We start from the raw sequence: 27,147 nt of genomic DNA, 5'->3' as shown, positions 1-27,147 counted from the left end.
TGGCTCAGTATACAAAAGACTGATTTAATAATCATGCTGACCCAAACACAAGAGAAAATGTTGACGCTGTGCGTTTTTTACAAACCACAGACACTTGACATCATGTAAGTGATACATTTAAACTTTGGTTGGAAGTTGCACTGTGGTTAAAGTGTGTAAAAAACAGCGACAGGTCACTACAAACCATTCATGTTTGGTGCCTAATAAACTGCTTGTGAAGAGCCACAGGTTAGTAAAACCCAATCAGTATTATTGTTCCATAGTCTCAAAGTGATCTGTATGAAGACTACAAATGTAACAGTCATGGTTTGCAGAAACCAACATTGCCAACATTTTCTTCTGGAGACTGATGGTTTCTGAATAAGTTTTAGTGCGAGACGGTCTCTTAACCCCAAATGGACATGAAACAGCTTTCCTCTCCCAGTCAGGACACTGTGTGGACGTTCTTTGTGGGTAACACAGCAGCAGGTCTGAACCTGCTCAGAGTCCTCCTGATGGACTCTCGCAGCTCCTCGTTCCTCAGACTGTAGATCAGGGGGTTTAGGAAAGGAGTCAGAGCGGAGTACATTACAGACACGATGATACGAACCTGAAACAAAATCAGAAATAATGATAAGTTACAGGTCGCCAGACTATCACAGGGCTGACACATAGAGACAGACAACCATTCACACTCACATTCACACCTACGGACAATTTAGAGTCACCAATTAACCTGCATGTCTTTGGACTGTGGGAGGAAGCTGGAGCACCTGGAGGAATATTTAACATATCTCATAATGATCAGACTTTGATCCTCTGTCTGACCCTCCCTGTGTCCAAGGATATTCATTCATTCATGTATTTGTTCTTTTATCGTCACACTGTTATTAATATAATCTGGGGATTTTAATCCAAAGTAATGACCACTGTGTGTGAATGCATGAATGGGTCAGATCTGAACTGTAATAAACTGGAGCTGCTGTGAGACAACATGCAGAGCTGTTCTTCTAAAGTTATTTTGGTGAAAGTAGTGTAATCAGTAACTTATTACTCTACATAGAGAGTAATATTGTAAAGTGACATTACTTTTAAATTAAGGTAAAATGTCATAAGTAATGTAGTACATTTTTAGAGCGACTTGCCCAACAATGTTTAAGCCTAGCTAGTGGAACCACTGTAACTATTCGGTCGGACTTAGAGCACCAACTTAAGCTCCGTCTCCTCCAAACCCTTTCAGTCCAGCACCTTTGGAACCAGCAGTAAGCCTTCAGACATGGTACCTAGACCCTGGGTGTGTTCAGACAGTCCTCTTAAATGTGGGCGGGGTTGTTGTCACTCACTGCTCCGTCCAGCACTCGCTGTATTTCCTCATCAGCGGTGACACAGATGGAAGTCTGCACCTGGGTTATCGTCCACAGAACGAGGCTGCACGCCCACATTTTCACAACAAAATAGAACAGGCTGCAGTGAGAGTCTCTCTCCATGGGATATTTCAAAATAGCAGCTTTGTGCATTTAGTCCTTCTCAGGCAAGCTCAGGGGTTTAGTGTTGCTGTAGCCCACAGGAAGTGAGGATTAGAATATATGACCTTCACATAATCCGCTCCAAATGAATCTATATTTTTAAAGTCATTACTAAAAGTGTGTGTCATATAAAAACTAAAGTGATGGTCAAAGTTGTCACAGTGAAATTTAAGGTGTGCTGATGGATTCACGTCATCAACTCATGCATTGAGTAACATTACAAGTTAACGTTCCACCTTAAAAGTTGCCGGCAGTCGGCCCAGTGAATGAAGTGATTTTTTTCTCTTTCATTTTATAGTTGTAGTTTACTGATGTATGAACAGAGGTTACATAAAACCAGAGTGAGCGTCCTCTACTGACCAATCAGACTGCAGGGTTTCTAGCTCCACCTTTTAGTACCAGATCTGTGTGCTAGGTACCCCAACAGAGGGGGGACCAAACATGGGGACGCTAAGGAACGCTTCTGTTGGTACCATCCACAACTTTCACTGTGGGAACTGCTGTACTATACTGCTATAGGCAGAAGCCCTGTTGGTGCAACCAGCCCCTGAATCTGAGCTTTAACGTCCCACAGCCTTTACAGCAATGTGCCATCTGATATCTGTGTGGTGGGTCTGGTCTGTGTCCAGAGTTATGGTCCTTCAATGCAACAAAATGTCTCTGCTTTCATGTTAAAGGAATTTCAAACACAGGTCAATGACAGCTCAGGTACCATCTGCTGTGTGAGGCCACAGGACGTGGTAGAGAGGTTTGGAAACTCAAGGTGGACCTAATGGGGAGATTTTTCTCAAGTTGCTGCTTTCAAGGTCAAAGAACAACCTTTAAACTCCTTGCTAGTCTTGTTTTAAATACTGTAATCAGACAACGATAAAGCCTCTGGTGACGAGGGCCAATATTTCGGGCTGATCTGGTGTCGCCAGAGGATATCCAAGGAAAGACTTCCTGTTCTGATCACGGGTAATTTGAGCCACTCTCTATAAGCAGAAATCTGCATATGAATGTGGATAACTGTTAGAAATTATAATTAAAGCAAACTTATTGTCAGACAGTAGCTGATGGGATCTGAGGCTACATTTCAGTTACTGCATTCAGCCTCTCCACACTGACCGTTTACCTGCTATTCATATGCGATTGGCACGACTTGGACTACAACACAAAACCAGCACACCTCCAGAACCAAAGTCTTGTCCTGCCACCTCTACTATCTTCTTTGAGGTTATAAATACTGGAGCTGAACACAGGACCTTAAAATTTTTTTTTGGTAGACATATATGAGACTAAAACAAAGGCAAAGGTAAAAATTAAAGCTGAAGGATTCGTCTCGTACCTCAGGTGAAAACTTTCCCACCCTGTAGGAGATGTATACAAACGAGGCCGAGCTGTAAGAGATGGACACCACAGTCAGGTGAGCAGCACACGTCCTGAAGGCCTTTAGCCTTTGAGCGACACCCTCCATCGACACCATCCTCGATATGGAAACACCAATCAGGATGTAGGAGGTGAGGATGAGGACTCCTGTGGTCAGTAGCGCCAGTATGGCGAAGGAAATGGACACAATGTTATCTATGGTGGTGTTACCACACACCAGGCGCCGTACAGACGACAGGTCACACCAGCCATTCCTCACCACACTGGGGCCGCAGTAAAGCCGCTGCCAGGACAAGGAGGTAGCTGGTAGTGTGCAGAAGGCGGCAAAACTCCATGCTCCTGCGACGAGGAGCAGCCGGACGGGCCGAGTCATGACTGCCGTGTAGCGCAGAGGGTTGCAGATGGCCACGTAGCGGTCGTACGCCATGACAGTCAGGATGGCACGACCGGTAACAGCCAGCTGAACGAAGAAATACATCTGGAGGAAGCAGCCTGGGACGGAAATGGTATTCACGTCTGTCAGGAGGCCCGACAGCATTTTGGGGATGGTGGTGGTGGTGAAGAGGATGTCCACGAAGGAGAGGTTGGAGAGGAAGAAATACATGGGAGAGTTGAGCTTTGAATCAGTCAGCACCTGCGTGAGAATAAACAAGGCGAGATTAAGACACTAATAATTCCATTTTAGTCAGACTGAGGCAAAACTGATGAAATGAACTTTAATAGATTATTTTGTACCACAAAGATGATCATGCTGTTTCCTCCCAGGATGATGATGTAACCCAGAAGCAGGAGGACAAAAACTATCATCTTTTTCTCACCAAGGCTGGCGAGGCCCTGGATGATGAAGAAAGTGACGCCATCAGGCTCCCAGGTGCCGTTAACAGAGCTGGATCTCTGATTGGTCGACAAGGGCAGGTATGAATCTGGAGAAAGAGTGAGGTAAGGGTGGGTATAGTCAGGCATGTGCATACATGGGGTGTCTCTCAAAGTCAGGGAAAGAGCCTCACACTGCCAAATTTCAAGGAGGATACGTCATCGTCCCGCCAAAGGACTGTTCCAATGTCAAGGATCCTTGTGAATTTCACAGAGGATTGAGTCCTTCTTTCAGAGAAATTCCAAGGATGCATGTGTGGATCCTCAGCTGGTATAAAATCCCCACAATGCTTTGCACACGATTTGCTGGAAGTGAAGGCGGGGCCTCTTAAATGAAACTTGTGCCAGAGGAGCTGGGCAGGATTTAGACAAATATGTCATTTATTTGGATTAATGTCTCCACGAGTTTTTAAAAAATAGTGACAGAAACCCCATAATTTGCACTTTCCAATGTGTCCACTGCCGAATAATGAGATTTTTAAAATAAGGTGATTTAGGTGAAACATAAAAGTTTTTAAATAAATCATTTACAGCAGAGATGGAGCGCTAAAAGTCACGTGACTCTGAAAATACAGTTTAATCAATCAATCAATCAATCAATCAATTTTATTTATAAAGCCCAATATCACAAATCACAATTTGCCTCACAGGGCTTTACAGCATACGACATCCCTCTGTCCTTATGACCCTCACAGCTGATCAGGAAAAACTCCCCAAAAACCCTTTAACAGGGGAAAAAACGGTAGAAACCTCAGGAAGAGCAACTGAGGAGGGATCCCTCTTCCAGGACGGACAGACGTGCAATAGATGTCGTACAGAAGGGACCTACACCTACACCTAAGGGAAGCATGTATAGAGTAAATAGGACTGGTCCGAGCACAGAACCTTGTGGAACTCCAAAACAAACTTTAATATTTACATTTGTTTAAAATTTTACAACATGAGAGAGTGCCAAAATGACCACAGTACCCTGAAACACCCAGTGACACTTGTTAGCCTGTTCCAATGTGTGTTCACTGAATGGTAGGAAGGACTCTGTCTCTGCAGGATCCTTCCTTGGAAGGACTCATCCTTCCAAGGAAGGATCCTTGACTTTGAGAAACACCCACAGATTCTGAAGCATCTGCCCCTTTGACCTCTGACTAGATAAGTGCTCTGTACACCCAACATTTTATTCTATTGCTTATTAATTTTAGATTGTAGTTTATAAATTTGGCCCATTGCAACAATTTTTAATTAAAAATGTGGTGAACACCCGAAAACTGCATCTGAGTTGAGCCCCTCGCCCTTCCTCTCCCTGATAGCAGAGCTGAAGAGAGACAAGACATTCAGGAATGTGCATAACTTCACATTCTTTGGATTTTCCTGGACAATCTATCCAGAGTCCGTTACATTAAAATTAAGGTCCCAGGTTTTAAGTTACATCCTGTTCACTAACTTTTGATACTTGAAGTACTTTTTGTTGCTAACGCCTCCAGGCTTTTTTTTAAGTAACATTGTGTCATGTTTGTTGTAATCGTTCCTCCTCATCACACTGGCAATTTAAAGATACCAACATCCTCACAAATATTAAGTAAAAATCTCCAGGCCTTGTTTTGTGCTTGAGCCGTCTGAGTTAATCGCATCAGGTGGGAATCTTCTAAAGGTACAGATAAACAGTTTCTCTGTAAAAGAGGTGGAACATAAACCCAATCTGTCCTGACAGTCTAACAGACTGAGAGAGGATTTATCACCTCAATACTTTCCAACCTATCAGGCTTTAATATGCTCAAAAAAAGAAGAAATATCATGGAAAACTGAGAATAATGTGATTACTATTACTTTACACATTTAGCAGTCTGTGCAAAAACAATTAGGAAGTAAACTCAAAGTCAATAAAACAGGTGAAGGATCAGAATTTGACAAAGGCAGCATGACCTGAAGTGATTGAATCACAAAATCTGAAGGTAAAGCTCTTTCTTTCTCTCTGGAGTCGAGTACATGGAAACTCTAACACCTCAAAACCTGCTGCTTCCACTTCACAATCACTTCTTTAACCAATTCAATATACAAACAACAAGTATAAATATAGTTTAAAGCTTCAACACTGTACGATAAGAGCAGCTAATGTTAAGCCTTTATGCAAATTAAATAAGAAAGAAAAGATTCAGCTCTTTCTCTAATAGTTTGCAAATGTGTCATCGCCTTCAGACACTGACAAAGAATTTCACTGAAGCACTTTTAAGGGAAACAAATGAAGAACCTTTAACACTATCATCATTTTTACAAACTGTCTTCTGTGTAATGACATTTCTGTTCTCCTGCTTATAACTGAAAACATATTTGTGAAGTCACACTGTGGAGTTTGATGGCACTGGACATCATTAAAACATTAAAGCACACGACAACAGCACATAATGAAAATGACAGGAACACTCACAGACCTCTGGGGCTTTCAGGGGAAATATCAAACGGTAAAAGCTCCATCTCTCCTCAGCAGACAGACACACAGACAGACAGATGAACAGATGGGTGGATGGAGGAAAATTCACTGTCAACAGAAAACAAGTGCAGAATAATGAATGTGTGAAAAAGAAAAGCTTTGTATGTAACCTAATGTGTGCACGAGCTCAGTGTGACAGCAGCTGTTACACAGTCAGAATGAAACTCTTTAAAAAGCTCTACAGCTGCACAGCACAAACAGCACGTCTTCATATTTGTCTTTTGAACACAACAGACAGAAAGAAGATCTCATCGTCTCACCTGAATGTGTGAATCTTTGCTGGGCTCAGTCACGTTCAGTCAGATAGAAGCTCAACTTCATCCACATTTTGTCTTTTCAGGAGCGACTGAGCGTTGATGAAGGTGAGACCAAACATGGTTAATTACACAAAGTGACATCACATCCTTTCATTAAAAATATAAATTGTACACAGGACAGTAAGAGAATTCCAAAGGGACCTATTTTTAGTTACCTCTGTGGTTATAAACAAGAAAACATGAGAAACATCATCGTCTTTGTTGCCACGGTAACAACTGCCCCCTTCAACTGTTAATTCTCCTCATTAAAGGTTCATTATAAAAGTAATTACTTTAATTGCTTGTGCAGTGTGTGTGTGTGTGTGTGTGTGTGTGTGTGTGTGTAGTACCTGTTGTTGTGAAGTTATAAAGTTGGTCTGAGTCACAACTTTAAGAATCTTTCAGAGTTTCAGGGTTCATTTGCAGTTAAATAATAAAATGAATAATTTCGTACCAGTGACTGTAAATAAAGATGGACGACACGTCTCCAGTGTCCAAACATGAAGCCAAAAATTCCCGGATATGGCCGCCGCCATCTTAAGCTGCAGTATCTTGTTTCTGCCGTCCGACCAATCACAAGCAGCACCATTGGTTGCGAGCACACTGACTGGCACACACAGCTGTCAATCATGATGTTTATTTAATCAAATAACTAATTAAAACCAAAGTGATCAGAAAAACAAACATGTGAACAAACATCAGTGTGATAAACAATCTTGGCAGAAACAATCTTTGGAAAAAAAAAACAAATTGATGTGTACTTTGATTTTTTACTTTGGCCCATGATCCATCCACTAACGTGGAGGGGGCGGGGTTTATTACCTAGCATAGACATTGTGTTTCCATATGAGCAAATCATATTCAAATGGCACTCGAGGTCACACTGATGTTTCTTTGACGGAGACAATGATAGGTGCGAAGGAACCAAGACGCACCACCAACAGCGTCAAAGATAACAATAGTTTCACTAGTAAGGATCACGCCACAACAATATGAAGTTAAACATTTTAATGAAGGTTCTGAGGTATGAGATGATGTTGATGGTGAGTGAACGTAGAGGGGAGGAACAAAGATGGATGGAGGATGTCGTCAGCCAGGCTGGTCCGGAGGGTACACTGGATGCTGGTCAGAAGGCTTGTCAGGTGATTAGAGGAGTGGCTGAGGCGTGACCCTGCTCCTGAAACTCAGTTAACTAGTTAACTTCATATAGCGTGAAATTTTGTGAGGTCATTATGACGGTGTATCACTGCGTCCTGGACGTGACGCAGGCAAGTGTCACTATGATTGCATTGTTTTCTCTTGGACTGAGAGACCTGAGAGAGAGTGATCAATAGAGTGTGCCAGGGCTGACGTCAAAACCCGGAAGTTTAGCATCGCGCTGGTTCCCGGAAGAGAAAGTGAATGTGATTTTTGCATTGCGTTTTGGATTATGTCAGAAAATAAGCTCTGTGGCTAACACAAGTTTATGATACTTACAGGTTTTGTTCAGCGAGATAATCTTCACATATGAACACCTTTCATACCGCATTTGAAGCTTAAATGTGATCACCAGAAGTAAAAAGCTAACGTTAGGCTTTAACAGACTACATGACTACTCCATGGTTGCATGACTCTTGACGTCACCGCCACTAAGCTTTCAACTGATTTCGGCCGCTTTATTTTAAAAACATTGTATAATGGGGAAATCGGACTGTTTAAGCTAAATAAGAAGCTGTAATGGCGGACTGCCAGCACTCTCGCCTGTTCGGGGGTGATGACGTTTAATGTCCCCGACAGGGATTGTAGTCGTATTGAGCAACTTGTTAGCAACCGCCTTTTTTACGACACGTTAAAGCTTCAAAATTCACAAGTAGGGTATTTACTGACGTGTTTTATGTCGTAGAACAAAACCTGAAACTCGCTTAAGCTTTTGTTAACCACAGACCTTATTTGAGGCATTTTACCAAAATCCCATTCAAAAAACGTTTTGACTTTTAGACGAGAGAACCGGAAGTGCTAAAAGCACTAACTGAGTTCCAGGTTTACTGGCACACTCTATAAGGACCTACTCACTCCTCTTTTCAGTTGCTACTCTGAGACCACGGCTCATAGGTGGGTTGTTTGTTTATATGACACTTGCACCAGTTAGGTCACAGTGTGCAGCTGAAACAGGTAAAAATGATCAAACTTTCTTTCTTCAAACTTTCTATAAATAACTTTGTAAACTAGAAAGGCACTCAGAGAGCGCAGACGTTGACCAAGGCCAGAAGCCCTGTGTCACAATGTGATCATACATGAAAATAGTTCATCTATCTGCCCCATGATTAAGATCCACTCAACGTTCTGATGGGTTCTTGCTTGGACTTTGCTTCACTCTTCTTCCAAGATTCATAAAAATTAAACCAGTTGTTTTCCCCCAGTCCTGCTGATAAACAGACCAGTGTTGGGATCACTGGACTCCACACATGATTTGTTTATTTGCAACTTTTATCTGGATGTGTAAAGGCATCCTCTCTGAACTCCACTGTCTGCTGACACAGCAGAAACTCAGGAGTTCTGTTTCTTCAGGCAGAGGTCCCGTCTGAAGGTTCCTGGTGAACAAGTTAGCACAAGCAGCCAGAAACAAAGTCTGCCACCTAACTTCCCAAGCAAAGGACAAACTGTGAGGACAAAGAGTGACCAGCTCCCTCTTACCTGCACCACTGGAATACAGCAGTGTAGCTGAGGCAGCAGGCGTGTAAACAACATGTGGAACCAGCTAAAACAATCTGCCTAAACTCTTGTCAATTCTCACCATTTTCTCCACCAAATTTTAACTAGTGATTTGTAAGCCATTATTTTAACACATCGAGGTGAAATCTGCAAAACCAGATTGAGCACTGGGCCAAGTTAAGACCACCAGGCCCGGCCTAGGCTTGGGATTCAGCAGAGCCCAGCAGCCATCACGCAGGCTCAACGCTGGAGACAGGCTCAAGGTTTCAGTAACCATCAGGCCAGCTCCGGGCTCAGCTGAGGCCCAGCAACTACCATCAGGCAGCAAGTTAATCTGTGGCAGAATGGCTACTAAAAGAGACATGGAAGAGCTAAAGAGATCGAATGAGGAATTAAGGAAATCAAATGGAGGCAATGGCAAGTAAGCAAGACATTTAACCTGCATGTCTTTGGACTGTGGGAGGAAGCTGGAGCACCTGGAGGAGACCCACGCTGACACGGGGAGACAGTGTGAACCACTGCACCACGGTGCGTCATTACAAAATAATTTTAACTGACGTCATTATTACTGAATGGATGTTTAAAGAAGTGAAAGAAATTTAACTTTAATCTAAGCAAGACAATAATAATTATGCATTGGATTGTATGAGGCTTTTCTGGATACTCAAAGATGCTCTACAGAGAACAACCAAACAAAAAGAAAGACAAAATACGACATGAAGAGAAAATGTTTTTTAATTGCATGACTGAATATTTCAGTGAGTGCAACTATTGAATTGACATTATTTACACTTCATTCAGCATCGGGTCAGTTCACCTGCGACGCAGTTGTTGTTTTCCTGTTAAATATGATCATAAGTTTTTGTCTGACCGCTTTGATTTGCAGTCCGTAGATAACGGCGTTCATGGAAGGAGGAACCACATGGAACATGATGGACGCCAGCTTCCTGTGGTCTGTTAAGTAAGGGAAACGATGGAGGATGATGATGATGGCACCTGACACAAACATGATGATGTACACAGCCAGGTGGGTGGCGCAGGTCTGCAGCGCTTTGCTGTTTAGAGCCTTGTTCTTACTACTCAAACACACTATGGCGATCCTCAGGTAGGTGAGCGTGACGCTGCCGATGGACGAGCCCAGCAGGAGCACCGTGTAGCCGAGGCCGTAGATGTTATTGATGAGGACGCTCTCACAGGACAGCTTGAACAAGGAGGCGTTGTCGCAGAATGGGTTGAAAATAATCCACCTGCAGCGGGACAGGCGGACGCTGAGGCCCACGAGGATCGCCACCATAACTAAAGCCACCGCCCACGCTGACACAGACAGTGACACCACCATCCTGTTGGTCATGATGGTGGCGTACCTCAGGGGGTTGCAGATGGCCACGTAGCGATCGAAGGCCATGATCATGAGCACCGTGTGAGTGGCGCTTGCATGAACATGACTGCAGAACGCCTGTACGGCACAGTCGATGTAATGAATGTGGCGCTCTGTGACTGGGATAAAAATGTCTCCTAACAGAGGAGGGATGATGGTCGTCGCCCCGAATGCATCGTTAATACTCATGTTGCAGAAGAGCAGATACATGGGCTGATGGAGGCTCCTCTCCGTGAAGATCAGGACCACCAGGCCGATGTTGGACACCATGATGAAGATGTAGATGAGGAGGAGGAGGATGAAGGCTGGGATGGAGGAGTGGGGTGTCACCTTTAACCCCTCCAGGAGAAGAATATCTGTACGTAGCGTCTGATTCTCCATCGTACACAAGGGTGATTTCAGCCTAATGAGGATGGGACAGAGAAAAAAATAATGTAACATCAAATACATTATCCTGTTAAAGATCGTCACGCAGGCTGTTCTAAACTCTTCGTACATGTACCTACAAAAAATGACACATCTTAATTCGTATATGACCCACATATTAAAGGCTGTGATCTCATAAACAATGCACTGACGGTGGTAAAGAAGGAAGTGGCATAAAAAGTGAAATCGAGGCAGGTTGTAGTGACGGACAGGTCAAACTAACACAGGACATTCCCTCAGGACAGCGGCGTTTGTGTCTCGTGTGAAACCAGGTGAACGTTGGTCATTTTAAGGTACGTCTTCATGATACGTTAAGTACATGACTTTATGTTAAGTACTACTTAACTTTCCTAAATTGAAAATATGTACCTTTATTTTGGTAAAAAATAACCTACGTAACTCTACGTTACATAGGTACTCTACGCGACTCTACGCTACTTTTGTAGACTAAAAACACATAACTTTGGTAAACATAACCTATGTAACTCTACTTTCATAAACTAAGAATACATATGTTTACTTTCCTATGCTAAAAATACATAACTTTACTTTCCCAAACTGAAAATATGTAACTTTATTTTGGTGAACAAAACCTACGTATCTTTACTTTTGTAGACTAAAAATAGGCAATTTTGCTTTCCTAAACTGAAAATACATAACTTTATTTTGCTAAACATAACCTACGTAACTTTGCTTTCCTAAACTGAAAATACGTATCTTCACTTTGGTAAACATAACCTACGTAACTTTACTTTTGTTAACTAAAAATATGTAACTTCACTTTCCTAAACTGAAAATATGTATATTTATTTTGATAAACATAACCTGCATAACTTTACTGTTGCAGACTAAAAACACATAACTTCGGTAAACATAACCTATGTAACTTTACTTACGTGAACTAAAAATACGTAACTTTACTTTCCCAAACTGAAAATATGTAACATTATTTTGGTGACCAAATCCTACGTAACTTTACTTACGTAGATTAAAAACACATAACTTTGGGAAAAAAAACCTAAATAACTCTACTTTTGTAAACTCAAAATATGTTACTTTATTTTGATGAACAAAACCTATGTTACCCTACCCTAAAAATACATAACTTTACTTTCCAAAAACTAGCCTATGGAACTTCACTTTCAGAAACTGAAAATGCATAACATTTTCAAATCTTTGAATTTTATTTGTTAGAGTGAACCAACTCCTAAATGAGGATACGTAGGATTGACATAGCAAGTAATTTGCACAAATAAAACATATCAGCAATATGTATAATAATATTCTCTGTTGTCTTAACACTTAAAAACTTTACAGCAAAATGCACGTTTATCTTTATCTGCAACTTCCCTAATCGAAACAGAACTTACTGTATATTTTTATACCCTAAAGCGTATCGTCTTTCAAAGTACAGGCTCACTGTGGATTAATAATAAAATCATTAAACCTTGTTTGTTTTTTTTTACATTTTTGTGCACATGATGTACAAGACAATTAAACAGTGTTTTTTTAAAAAGTACATAAAAATACAATAAAAAATATGTTTATACACATGTCTTAATTTTGTGTATCTATATTTAAAGTAGAGGAGCTGTAACTGACAAATAACTTTCACTGTTCCCTGTAACCCTGCTGTGATTACAATGACAGGAATTTAAACAGATATTTAAACATATGACGGACAAGGTGTGATGTAAACTTATTAAACTTATTAGGATTAAAAGCAGTTTCAATTTTGAATGTTTTAATCTCATATCAAAGTGAAATTAAAATAGACACAGCAGCTTTTATTTTGATACAGTTTATGTTCATCTACTTTGTTTAAAAACATTTTCATTTCAGTGAATCAGTCGATCAGCAACAGACGAGAAAAAGAATATTCATCTCACTGATGTGAAACCCAAATAAGTCAAACATATTTTAGAGGAGCAAACAGTTTCAGCTTTGACCCGTCTGCAGCTTTTCAAACTGAGCCCGTCAGGATTCACTGATTCAGGGCTCAGTGTTTTAAATGAAACCATGGACATCCCAACAAACACACTGAGACAAAAACAGCCACATCATGACCACAGTCAAACAATAAAACCTTAATGAGTTAAACTATTAGGATGATAGATGAAGAAGACGCTGTGGCGTCAGAACAAAGGTCTGCAGACAGATTTAAAGTGACGCAACTGCTGCTTAAAACTCAGTCGAGGCAGGCTGCTCACACTTCAACAGGAAACATGACCTCATTTAAATATTATTACTGTAAAACACTAGAAGATCTGACTGAAGGCTGTGTGTCTGCTTTCATTCATTCATTTTTAAATTTATTCCAATTTGCCTCAAAGATTCAGTTAATTCTGTTCAATTCTTTTCATGTATTCAAGATTTAATGTCAAGCGTTATCACGAAAGCAAATCACATAATGTGCTGCACACAGTAAAATACTAACATATTAATAATCTCTATTTTTAGAAACAATATTGACAGAGTCTTTGACACAGGGTTCAAATCAGCTGATTAAAGAATCTGATCTCAGCAGATTTACAGCACAAACAAGATAAGATCACAGAATGTGAGACGGTTTTTGTCTCTAGAAAATAAAACACGGTACAAACATCACTCAGTGAACAAACATCATCATCATCATCATCATCATCATCAGACTGAGTGTGTGTGTCTCGTGCTCACCTGTGTGGACGTGAGCCTCCTCCGCTCAGACCTGAGCTGAGCTGAGGCCGTTTATAAGATCAGTGATTGGCTGGTGATGCTGAACTCTGACAGCGGCTGCCTGGAGACAAACCCAGAGTTTCATCAACAAAACGCCCTCTAAGGTGAAGATTTATCTGAAATTCATTTACTGTTCATCTGTGTTGACGTGTAAAATGTCAACACACACAATGATGACATCATCTTCTCAAACCGCACGTGCCTATTGATGCTTTGTGTGATGGAAACAACAACAACAATGAAGGATGACTTGTTTGCTGAAGTTTTGTCAGCACTGCTCGGTCTGATGACGACTTTACACTTAAACTCTCCACTTTACAGATGAACGGAGGCGTCTGCAGTTTAAAGTCCACTAGAACCCATGGTTTTGGATCAGGACCAGTGGAACCAGCAGATGGTGGGACACTTTCCAGAGTAGGATTGTTGTTGATGAGGAGTGGAAGGAAAACTTTCACTCGTATGTTTAAGTGAGTTTCATTGTCCTTAAACTGAACAGGTTAGCGGACAGACAGACAGACAGACAGACAGATGGACAGACAGCTAACGGCCGGACCACAGGCGGGCTCAGCTGCTGCTCAGCTGCAGAACATCCAGAGAAAAGTGTGACATGTTTTAGCAACAACTAGGCAGTGAAAATGGTCTCTTGATGATCATACTGACATCGCACCTCCTTTTGCTACAGTGTCCCCTGACGACATCTCTGTGGACAGAGTCCCTTCATTTCATTAGATGAGGCTTTTTATTGTGAAATATCTGCAGGAACATGTTGTTGTTGATGCAGCGGCTGCACAGCTCCATAAATACGTTGAGTACCTGCTTTCAGTTGTGAAAATGCAGCAGTTACAGCAGCAGCAACACTGTCTGTGTGAACACTGAACATGTTAGCCTCGCGTCACCTATGGCGAAGAGCCTGGTTTCCATTCACTCTGAATTTTGTCTGGATTCTGGTTCCGGTCCAGAGAGCGGATCTGGAATTCACCAAATTCACCAAAGTAAAACTTTAAATTCTGGCGCACCATCGATTTACAATAAAAGAAAAAGGTTAACTTAATGGCTTGGGGCTTTTCTTGTAAATTATATTCTTTAAATTAAAAAGTTTCACTGTATTTTTATTAGCTTGGTGCATTTTGATGGAAAGGCGCATCCATCGAATTCAAGATCCTGTCTCTCTCGCCCTGGTTCCGGTTGCTTACCAAAACGGCCACTAAACAGCCCCAGACTGGCACATGTGACAGTTGGAGTCATTTTAGCATTCTAGTGTAGACAATATACGATATTTGTAACATGACATCGTGTGAACAGAATTATGATCAGATGAAAGTATACACAGGTCTTTGGAGACACCACTGACCCCTTTGCCACCAGCAGTGGAGGTCACCTGCTTGTTGACCAAGCTGCAGCCTCCAAGGCTGAAAAATGACACTTTAGGGGCCTCACACACACGCCGGGTCTCTCGTGTGCTCAGATTCATTGTTTTTGATATAGACACGTGGCAGGTGTGCTCATACGCCAGAGCGATACTGTATTTCAGGGCGTGACACCTGCACCATGAGGCAAACATGTTCAACTTTTGATGTGTACGACCCCTAAAACTGCAGTTCCTCAAACGGCCACTTGAGGCTGGCTCCTAGAGCGAGTCAGTCAGCGCAGAGTGGAGCAGGATTGACTCTTTAAACCCAGAAATGAGTCAGCATTATATTAGCAGAGGACAAAGTGTCTGTCAGGTTGACACTGAATAACTAAGCACCGATCAGAGATCCCGTTAAGATTTGAACGATACTACTACACTACTTATTGATCCGGTACTTTAAGGGTACTGTAATCAGTTCCTATTTGATGTGTTCAGAGTGAGAGCAGGTTGGACCCTGATGAGGACTGCATTTCTAATTTTTTGGAGAGGGGGGGTGGTAAGTACCAAGTAATCATAAATCACTCACCGGAGAGAAACAACTTTGTGGTGAAACATAAAAATGAATGTTCATTTAGAATTAACACTGTGATGAGGCTCATTTAGGCCTTATAGACTGTGTTACCTTTATCTTAAAAAACAAAATGTCTCTTTTGATATTGAAGTTTTTTGACCCCTGATTTAAAGGACAACTTCGGTATTTTTCAACCTGGGCCCTATTTCCCCATGTGTATGTGTGCGTATGATTCATAGGTACAACTCGTTCAGTATTGAGGGAGGCAGATGCAACCGGAGCCGCGAAATGCGCTAAAACAGTAATGGGGGCAAATGCGTCCCGTAAAAGTTTGAGCATTAAAAGTGCTTTTTTTCGCCACTGACCAGCTATGAGTGCTGTGAGTGGAGTCGGCTGTCAGTCAGTGTTGGAGCAGAGAGGCGGAAGGCGTCCCCGCTCGGTACTGTAAGTGAGTATGTGTGTATGAAGTGTGTGTTTTTTCACCACTGACCGGTTCAGATCGCCAGTGCTGTCTCTGTAAATAGCATGCTAACTTAGCCGTTCCTTGACCTCTGGGCTGTGTGATGTCACGAGCTTTGCTCCACTGTGTCTGTAGCTCTCTCTACTCGTGGGACAGCCGTTTTCTTGAGGAAGAGGTGTTTCGGGATTGGATGTCTTCTCTTCTTCGGCTGGCAGTAGTCATCTTGGGAGAAGTGAGCACTGCAGACCCGATGGTCTGCAAGGCGCAGTGTCTGGACAGGAGTGTTAGCATCCATTTGTAGCACAACTAGCCACAACTTCAGCATCTCGCCGTCCGACAAAGGCAGCCTATGAAAGCTATACGGGGTGTTGCGTGACATCCTGTTCTTGCGTTCGGGAAAAAGGCCCGTTTATTTGAGCACTCCAAAAACTCCGGTAACACTCCAGGAGGTAGCACGTAAACAACTCCGTCCTCTGACTCTGACTCTTCTAGCGTAACACACACTTCACACACACATACTCATTTACATTACCCAGCGGGGACACCTTCCGCCTCTCTGCTCCAACACTGACTGACAGCTGACTCCACTCATTCACACTCACCACTGCCCCAGGGCCGCTACCTTATGCTATCTACAGAGATAGATAGATAGGCGAGGAAGAAAACAGGCTGAATTTTGGGATGATGTCGTTGAATCAAGTTTAATTTATAACCAGAAAATGATGAACGTGTGTTTTATTCCTCGGCCCTGCTGTAACATGAGGTCAACATGATCCACTCAGATATTAATATTATTTCCTGTAAACATCCTGTGCTCAGCCCTCTGATCACACTGCATCATTTTACATCCATCAGAGATATTTTATTGTGGTGGAACAGATTCATAATCTTCTGTCGGACCTCTTTGATCTGCAGCCCATAGATAACAGCGTTCAGAGCCGGCAGGACGACGTGTCCCAGGACAGCCGCCACTTTCCTGTGGTCTGCCAGCTGAGGGAAGCGGTGCAGGATGACGATGATGAAGCCCGACACCAGGAGTATGAAGTACACAGCCAGGTGGGTGGCGCAGGTCTGCAGCGCTTTGCTGTTCAGCACCTTGTTCTTACTGCGCAGACACACTATGGCGATCCTCAGGTAGGTGAGCGTGATGCTGCCGATGGACGAGCCCAGCAGGAGCACCGTGTAGCCGAGGCCGTAGATGTTGTTGATGAGGACGCTCTCACAGGACAGCTTGAACAAGGAGGCGTTGTCACAGAATAAGTTAAAAACCACCGACCTGCAGCGCGACAGGCGGACGCTGAGGCCCACGAGGATCGCCACCATAAACAAAGCCACCGCCCAGGCCGACACCGACAGTGACACCACCATCCTGTTGGTCATGATGGTGGCGTACCTCAGGGGGTTGCAGATGGCCACGTAGCGATCGAACGCCATGATCATGAGCACCGTGTGAGAGGCGCTCGCATGGAGGTGAACACAGAAGGCCTGAGTGGCACAGTGGACGTAGTGAATGTTCCGCTCTGAGTCTGAGGTCAAAAGATCTCTGAGGACGTGAGGGACGATGATCGTCGCCCCAAAAACATCATTAATGCTCATGTTGCAGAGGAGCAGGTACATGGGCTGGTGGAGGCTCCTGCTCCTGAAGATCAGGACCACCAGGCCGACGTTTGACACCACAATGAAGATGTAAACTAGGAGGAGGAGGATGAAGGCAGGAGTGAAGGACTGGGAGGTGACCTTTAACCCCTCCAGGATCAGAATATCCCCACCAAACGTGCTGTTTGCCATCTGTCACACAGCAGTGGAGACTTCTGGCCACAGTTATTTAGAGTTATAGTTACAGGAAAGCAACAAGATTTCACTTCGACCCTTAATAAAGTTATAAAATAACTATATAAAAATATAATAAAAATAAAGTTTTCACAGTTTTTCTATAAAGCTTCACGTTACAGTTAAATAATCTGACACAGAACTGTGTTACTGTGAATCTGTTCAAAAGACATCCAACATGCTGTCACTGAATCTTCTCTCCTTGTAATGTACAGTTGATTCACCAAAATCACATCAACAAAATAAATTTCTTCACTTAAAATGACATTTCAACATTTCAACATTTTAAAAATATCCCAATAACAGTGTTTGTAAGAACAACGTATGAAGAGTTCTTATTTCCACAAAAGAAGACTGTTTCTGCAAAGACACGAGACACGAGTTTTGCAATCTGTACAGCACTTCCTCTGTCATCAGAGCTGTAAATCACATCAGGAAAAACTCCTAAAAACATCATTGAAAGGGAAAAAGAACAGAAGCAACCACAGACAGATGAGCTGAGGAGAGTTCACTCTTTCATGATAAATCAGATACATTAATGTTGAATTTTTAAATGTCATTTTTCCGCCCTGTGAGCACAAACTAACCTCCAGTCTCCACGAAAGCGTTAGAGAGAAGGCAGAAACAGAGACACACAGAAAACATGGCAAATATATCCACAATCAACTGTTTGCAAGCTTAAAGATGAGTAAAGTTTTGTGCAGACATCTCTCTGAGCTCTTATGAGCCGCCGCAGTGACTCTGTCTCTCAACATGCTGTGAAGTCACCAAACACAGTGACATTCAGACGAGCACAGAACGAGGCGGCTGCTGAGGGCAGAGCGCTGACACAAACCTCCCTCCACCTCAGACCAGAAGTGAAACTGCGCTCACACTTTTATCTGGTGCATTAGTGGACGTCAGCTGCAGTGTCACATGCTGACAGGTCAACTGTTGCTGAGCAACCACTGATGCAGAGTTCAGAGCAGCATTACGTCAGCGGGTTCAGCTGAGTGGTGTGACAGTGTCACAGATATGGTTCATAACGGGCCTGCCACGACTCGTGTTCAGGTCAGAGGGTCAATATCAGGTCATGAAGTGCTGTTCAAGTTTACAGTTAGGTGGTGACCTTGCTTGGCCGTGATGACAGAGTAAAGGAGAAGAGAGAGAAAGTCCACACAGAGTGGGTTGGAGCGAAGGAGGGGTGGTGGATGGGTACGACAGTCTGTATCTCATGTGAAGCCAAAAGACAGCGCTGATGTATTTTAACCAGAGATGTTCTTTAACTGACGTACAATGGAAAAATAACTGTGTTGTTTTTACATCTAACCCAAAAAAAAAACCTAACGACACTGTGAGTGTTTGATCGGTCTTTGAACTCAACTGCAAGAAAAAAAAGTTCTCAAACCATCGATATGTTACATTTGTACATTACTTCCAACAACGCTGTGGTGAGGTTCAGTTTACACACAACAACCACTTGTTCATAATGAGGAATAGCTCATGTTTGTGCTTGAAACCCCCACATATGACTCACACGCTGCTGGGAAACACTCACGATCCATCCCACACGGGCTGAAGAGTCACCAAAAGACAACCAGTGGTGTTTTGGCAATCGTCTCACCAAAGTGATACACCTTTTAATACTAATGACTTCTTGTTTTTTGAAGGACTATATTATCTATAGCTAACCATTGTATGATTATTATGATTATTATATTTTAAAAAAAATCATTTCAGCATTTCTAAAGTGACGTAGTATCTGAGCTGACTGTCACCAGGAGGTGGAGGGGATGGTGGATGGTGTGACACCTGCCGAGCTGCAGACACTAACTGGGTTTCCATCCAAATGTATCACAAATTTTAAGCGAATTTTGTGAAAATGCGCAAAAGAAAATGCAAATTTATGCACGTTTCCATTCATTATTGTTTTGCGAGTACTGGGAGTCAACAGGTCAAGCAGAAGGTGGCGAAAGAATGCAAAAGAACAACTGTGGCAGAAGAGGGCACCGTGAGATGTCGTCATTGAGCGTCTCATGTCCACAACTGATGTAAACAATTACCGGCACATCCATGACTACGACGAGATGGAGAGATTCCCTGGGAACTTCTTGGCTATTGCGACAGCTCTCATCACACTCATATCAGCGTTGTCAGCGTAGTCTACATAATGCCATGATGTCTGTGTTGGTACACCAGGCAGCGCACATGATGCAGCGGTATTCAACACGTCCAGTCTATTCAGGTAAGTTGTGAAATACACTCACCTGACACGGGAGTAATTACCTCTCTCTAAGTTCACACAGGTGTGTGTGTGAAGTAGAAGTAGGATCCGGTAGCCTACGTCATTGTTTATTTGCTAAATCTGTTTCCATTGCCAAAAGTCACATTTTCCTAATATCGATACACTGACTTTTCCACTCCCTCCAAGCGCAAAAACTTTACTGCGATATTTCGGCCTTTTTTTCAAATATCTGGCGTTTCCATTCAAGTTGTTTTTTTTTTTTTTTTTGCAAATGTTGAAAATGCAAATAAAAATAGATGGATGGAAACCCGACTACTGTTCAACACCAACAAACAGCAAAACCAGATGTTTGTTACCAAGTCATCACTGTTTCCAGCAACTTCTTAGGCATCAAACGTGGGCGTGTTTGTAATGTAGCAACCTGTCACTGGTTTGTCAGCAACTTTTTTGGCATCAAACGTGGACATGTGTCTTTCGTAGCAACCTGTGACTGTTTGCAGCAGCTTTTTAGGCACCAAGTGTTAATGTTTTGTAGCAACCTGTCACTGTTTTTACAGCAACTTTTTAGGCATCAAACGTGGGCGTGTTTGTTTTGTACCAACCTGTCACTGTTTGCAGCAGCTTATTAGGCACCAAATGTGAATGTTTCATAGCAACCTGTCACTGTTTTTTCAGCAACTTTTCAGGCATCAAACATGGACGCGTGTCTTTCGTAGCAACCTGTCACTGTCTGCAGCAGCTTATTAGGCACCAAACATGAATGTTTTGTAGCAACCTGTCACTGTTTTTTCAGCAACTTTTTAGCCATCAAACATGGTCATGTGTGTTTCATCTTGTAGCAATCTGTCAGTATTTGCAGCAGCTTATTAGGTACCAAGTGTTAATGTTTTGTAGCAACCTGTCACTGTTTTTTCAGCAGCTTATTAGGCATCAAACGTCAATGTTTTGTAGCAACCTGTCACTGTTTGCAGCAGCTTATTAGGCACCAAATGTGAATGTTTTGTAGCAACCTGTCACTTTTTTTTCTCAGCAGCTTATTAGGCATCAAACGTGGGTGTGTTTGTTTTGTAGCAACCTGTCACTGTTTTTTCAGCAGCTTATTAGGCACCAAATGTGAATGTTTTGTAGCAACCTGTCACTGTTTTTTCAGCAACTTTTCAGGCATCAAACGTGGGCATGTTTGTTTCGTAGCAACCTGTCACTGTTTTTCCAGCAGCTTTTTAAGCACCAGTTATGATTGTTTCGTAGCAACCCACTGTTGTTTCCAGCAGCTTTTCAGGCACCAAATGTGGTTGTTTTGTAGCAACCTGTCGCTGATTTTCCAGTGAATGGTGCCCCCAAACCCAGGTATTGCAAACCAACACATGATCTTTTCCTAACCATAACCAAATGGTCTTTGTTGCTGAACTTACAACATGTTAACCACAGCATTGTAGAAACATAAAGTTTCCACGTATCCTCTAATTAATAACATACTCATGTAATGTATTGGTGGTTTGCAGACACATGTGACAATTGGTTGTCATTCAGGTATCATTTGAACATGACCTCTGCAGAAATTATGTCACTGATTCTTTCCACTGAAGCAGATATTTAATGTTTATATTTATGTATACAACATGTAAGTGTTTACAGGTTGTGTTGAACAGTCTGTCCTGCTGCAACAGGAGTCATTTCAACATGATCCACTCGGCCATCATTAGATTCTACAAGTATCCTGTGCAAAAACAAAAAACATCTGTTTCACTCAGTCATGTGATCACGTTGTTTTAATTTACATCCATTAGAGACACTTTATTGTTACGGAGCAGAGTCATGAACCTCTGTTGGACCACTTTGATCTGCAGCCCGTAGATAGCAGCGTTCAGAGCCGGCACGATGACATATGCCAGGACAGCCACTACTTTCCTCTGGTCTGCCAGCTGAGGGAAGCGGTGAAGGATGACGACAACGAAGCTCGACACCAGCAGGAAGACATACACAGCCAGGTGGGTGGAGCAGGTCTGCAGCGCTTTGCTGTTCAGCGCCTTGTTATTACTGCGCAGACACACGGCGGCAATCCTCAGGTAGGTGAGAGCGACGCTGATGAGGGAGGAGCCCACAATGACCACGGTGTAGAGGAGGCCGTAGATGTTGTTGATGAGGACGCTCTCACAGGACAGCATGAACAAGGAGGCGTTGTCACAGAAGGGGTTGGGTATAAACTGCTTACAGTGCGACAGGCGGACGGTGAGGCCCAGGAGGATCGCTACGGCAATGAAGGTTGCCCCCCAGGCCGCCACCGACAGCATCACCACCATCCTGTTGGTCATGATGGTGGCATATCGCAGTGGGTTGCAGATGGCTACGTAGCGATCGAAGGCCATGATCATGAGCGCAGTGTGATTGATGTTCGCATAAAGGGTAACGCAGAAGGCCTGAACCACACAGTCAATATAATGAATATAGCGCTCTGAGTGTGGCGTGAAAACATGTCTGAGGACGTGAGGTGTGACAGCCGAGGCCCCAAAGATGTCATTAACACTCATGTTGAGGTAGAACAGATACACGGGCTTGTGGAGATTCCTGCTCAGAAAGATCAGTGAAACCAAACTGATGTTTGACACCATAGCAAAGATGTAGATGAGGAGGAGGAGGATGAAGGCAGGGACAGTGGACTGTGGGGAGACGTTTAACCCCTCCAGGAGCAGGATGTCGTCACCTAAAGTCTGGTTTTCCATTAATGTTGAAAACTATATGAAGACATGTACAATATTTATATGTATATACATATAAATTAGGGCTGTCAGTATTAACCTGTTGATCAAGATGTGATTAAAGTTGTGTGCAACTATTTTATCCCTTTGATGCACCTTTACTTGTAGTCCTGAATGTCTCCTTTCACTTTGAAAAACTCCCAGACGGCTCAGTGGACAATTCAAAAATAATCTGCACCTTGTGTCAAACTAAAAATATGATAATCATAATAATAAGATTGATGTCGGAGGGTAACCGCATCACTAAAGATGCCAAAGCGCTATTTTGTAGTGAGCGAATCAGCACAGACCTGTGGCTGAAACTAAATCAAAGAAGTTAACTACAAAACAACTGACTGCAGACCTGTGTTTGAAGTCCTGTGTGTGATTTATCCTGGCTTCATATGAGTAGAGAGAAACTCTGCTAGCTGCTAGGCTAATTTATACAATGTTAAATGCCATAGGCTTGTGCTAATATCGGTAGCATGTTGTATTTGCTTGGAAAACATGTTTAGTATAAGACAGTTGTTTTGTCAGTGAACCTTGTGAGCTGTAATGGAGTTGAATTTTGTAACGTTACCTTTGTTACATGTTGCTGTTTTTAGTGATTTCATATGAGTGGAGGAAAACTCTGCTAGCTGCTAGGTTAATTCATACAATGTCAAATGCCATAGGCTTGTGCTAATAACATTAGCATGTTGTATTTGTGGGGAAAATGTGTCCAGATAAAGACAAGTGTTTGTCTGTGAATGCTGCGAGTTATAGTGAAGCTGATTTGTGTACTTGTGTTTGAAACTGTCTCTGTTAAGCCATGTTTAATGTGTGTTTAATGTGTGTTTAATGTGTTTAATGTGTGTGTTTAATGTGTGTTTTGAATCAACTAAACTTTACAGCACTTCATAGAAACTCCACCACCGAGTAGTGTTGGTGTAACTGCAGAGTGACACAGACACACCACCGCACAAGTATATCATGTATTAAGAGGACGTCCTCAGGTGGACATGTTGTGACCAGTCACGTGTCTTAACGTCCGGGGGGACAATAGTTTGACGCGTACGGGACCTTAATGAATCGGAGAAAGACACTGAACTGGAGCTGACGAGGCTGTGACGTTAACCTGAAATCACTGGACGTCAGTGAGTCATAACAGTTATATCAGAGTAACTGAACTTTCTCAACTGGAACAAACAAACAAACACACAAACAGCGTATTTGACAGGATAAGCACCGTGAAGTTGTCTCCTTCCTCTGCGTCCTGGTTTCAGACCACACTGTTGCAGCAATGCAGCTCTGATTTGAAATAAATCTAAAAGTCAAAGATCATAAAGTCAATTTCTTTGCATTCATTTGATTCCCAGTCAAAACACTCTGGTCAGAACTGTTTCACTCTGATAATATGGATTTTAAAACTGTTTTAAAATGCAAAATAATGGAATTTTACACATGTGATTAATCACAATTAAAAAAATGAATCATTTGACAGCCCTAATATATATCTGTGTATATATGTCAGTGTAAGTGTCAGTGATAAAACAACAATGAGCATTACATTCCACAACATGACAGCTGAGATGCAAGCAGTCACAAACAGGGATGGTGATACAGACCTTATTAAGCCCACCAGTTGTTGGCCAGATGTCACTGATCTTCAATCTGTTCATTAAAATTCAGTGGTTTTCCCATCAGTTCAGTCACATTACAGTCACATTACATATAACGACCCCAGTGGTTTCCATTCAGAGACATACACAGATTTTAAACATGACGAGAGGAGAGCTCTGCAGAAAATGTCACACAACAGTAACAGCTGAGTTAAAAACCATTTCAGACACGTTCTTGTAAAGACAACAAGTCAAAACTTATTTTGAAACTATCAACACTTTGATTGTCGGCGTGAGTCGTCAGCTTCACTGAGAGCAACATTTCTAAAAGCTGTGAGGGTGAATGTAAAAGCATCTGCACTCCCCACACGTCTGATTAAATCCTCCACCTCGGTGAGCACGCTGTAAAATGTTAAAGCATCTGTCCACATCACTGTTTCTGATAAGTTACATTTACAGACATGTACAGCTGCATGAAGCACGCTCCACCCTCCACCCTCCACCCTCCGCCCCAGACCAGAGCTGGAACAGCTGCAACTCTTTTATTTAGAGCAGCGGAGGCCTTCAGCTGCAGCATCACACGCTCAGGTCATCTGTCACCTGGCAACCAGCGACTCAGCATCACCTGTGTGTCTGTGGTGATGAAATCAAAATTTAGAAATACTTTATTGATCCTGGAGGGGAAATTGTGATTTGTTACAGTCGCTCCGATGTGAAGAATAGAGAATTATAGGAAGTAAAAATAAGAGTATAAAGTAGAAGTATATAAATATGAAGTAATAAAATAAAATAGAAATAAAAAAGCACATTATGCTTCAATGTTTAACACTAAGGTATTAAGAATAAAAATATCTTCAGTGTGTTGAGTCTGTAAGTGTGTAAAAATATACAGATATGTGCACTGTGCTACATTACACTGTATAAACTAATGTTATATTCAGAAATATGTATTAATGAATTAAATTAAATGAATAAAATTGAAAACAACCCATAGTCGCAATATATAATGAAAAACAAAATGAGGAAGCACATATTCATGCAAACACGTTGATTAATGAACCACAGTTATATTTCTACATCTCCAAACATATAATATGGATAAAATGTATAATTTGACTTCCAACAGACATTTCAATTCTGTCACACAGAAACATTTGGTAAGAGACTGGAGGGCGTGATTTCCCCGGAGCAATGCGAATGGTCAGGATGTGGTTGAGAAAAGAAGCATTGTCATGATGGAACCTGATGACATGATGGCACCTGATGACATGATGGGACCTGATGACATGATGGCACCTGATGACATGATGGGACCTGATGACATGATGGCACCTGATGACATGATGGCGCCTGATGACATGATGGGACCTGATGACATGATGGCACCTGATTACATGATGGCGCCTGATGACATGATGGCACCTGATGACGTGATGGCACCTGATTACATGATGGCGCCTGATGACATGATGGGACTTGATGACATGATGGCACCTGATGACATGATGGCACCTGATGACGTGATGGCGCCTGATTATGTGATGGCGCCTGATGACATGATGGCACCTGATGACATGATGGGACTTGATGACATGATGGCACCTGATGACATGATGGCGCCTGATGACATGATGGCACCTGATGACGTGATGGCGCCTGATTACATGATGGCGCCTGATGACATGATGGCACCTGATGACATGATGGGACTTGATGACATGATGGCACCTGATGACATGATGGCACCTGATGACGTGATGGCGCCTGATTATGTGATGGCGCCTGATGACATGATGGCACCTGATGACGTGATGGCACCTGATGACATGATGGCGCCTGATGATATGATGGCGCCTGATGATATGATGGGACTTGATGACATGATGGGACCTGATGACATGATGGCACCTGATGACATGATGGGACCTGATGACGTGATGGCACCTGATGACGTGATGGCGCCTGATTACGTGATGGCGCCTGATGACATGATGGCGCCTGATGACATGATGGGACTTGATGACATGATGGCACCTGATGACGTGATGGCACCTGATTACGTGATGGCGCCTGATGACATGATGGCGCCTGATGATATGATGGGACTTGATGACATGATGGCGCCTGATGACATGATGGGACTTGATGACATGATGGCACCTGATGACATGATGGCACCTGATGACATGATGGCACCTGATGACATGATGGCGCCTGATGACATGATGGGACTTGATGACATGATGGCACCTGATGACGTGATGGCGCCTGATGACATGATGGCGCCTGATGATATGATGGGACTTGATGACATGATGGCGCCTGATGACATGATGGGACTTGATGACATGATGGCACCTGATGACATGATGGCACCTGATGACATGATGGCGCCTGATGATATGATGGGACTTGATGACATGATGGGACTTGATGACATGATGGCACCTGATGACATGATGGGACTTGATGACGTGATGGCACCTGATGACGTGATGGCGCCTGATTACGTGATGGCGCCTGATGACATGATGGCGCCTGATGACATGATGGCGCCTGATGACATGATGGGACTTGATGACATGATGGCACCTGATGACGTGATGGCGCCTGATTATGTGATGGCGCCTGATGACATGAT

The 27,147-nt window shown here is 42.7% G+C and overlaps 5 protein-coding genes across 7 annotated transcripts in view; 1 reads left to right on the top strand and 4 right to left on the bottom strand.

The window, feature by feature from the left end:
- LOC125898750 (neuronal acetylcholine receptor subunit alpha-9-like) overlaps positions 1-27,147 on the top strand; it is a 258,716-nt gene that overhangs the window by 129,760 nt on the left and 101,809 nt on the right. The gene's annotated exons all lie outside the window — the stretch shown is intronic.
- LOC125897864 (olfactory receptor 10J4-like) lies at positions 198-3,836 on the bottom strand. Its single transcript, XM_049591318.1, has 3 exons — positions 3,609-3,836; positions 2,833-3,507; positions 198-589 (listed from the first exon to the last, which is right to left on the bottom strand). Exons 1-3 carry the CDS (start codon positions 3,834-3,836, stop codon positions 425-427), a joined length of 1,068 nt encoding a protein of 355 aa, XP_049447275.1. The 3' UTR covers positions 198-424.
- Positions 10,024-10,977, bottom strand: LOC125897863 (olfactory receptor 52N5-like). The gene has a single exon (XM_049591317.1). It carries the CDS (start codon positions 10,972-10,974, stop codon positions 10,024-10,026), a length of 951 nt encoding a protein of 316 aa, XP_049447274.1. The 5' UTR covers positions 10,975-10,977.
- LOC125897862 (olfactory receptor 5B17-like) lies at positions 16,954-17,904 on the bottom strand. Its single transcript, XM_049591316.1, has one exon. It carries the CDS (start codon positions 17,902-17,904, stop codon positions 16,954-16,956), a length of 951 nt encoding a protein of 316 aa, XP_049447273.1.
- On the bottom strand, positions 21,940-22,890 carry LOC125897861 (olfactory receptor 5B17-like). The gene has a single exon (XM_049591315.1). It carries the CDS (start codon positions 22,888-22,890, stop codon positions 21,940-21,942), a length of 951 nt encoding a protein of 316 aa, XP_049447272.1.

The sequence above is a fragment of the Epinephelus fuscoguttatus genome, linkage group LG12, assembly GCF_011397635.1.
Source record: "Epinephelus fuscoguttatus linkage group LG12, E.fuscoguttatus.final_Chr_v1".
In the NCBI taxonomy this organism is placed as follows: Eukaryota; Metazoa; Chordata; class Actinopteri; order Perciformes; family Serranidae; genus Epinephelus; species Epinephelus fuscoguttatus.
The sequence above is the reverse complement of the archived record's forward strand: the minus strand, read 5'-3'. Positions and strand labels throughout refer to the sequence as shown.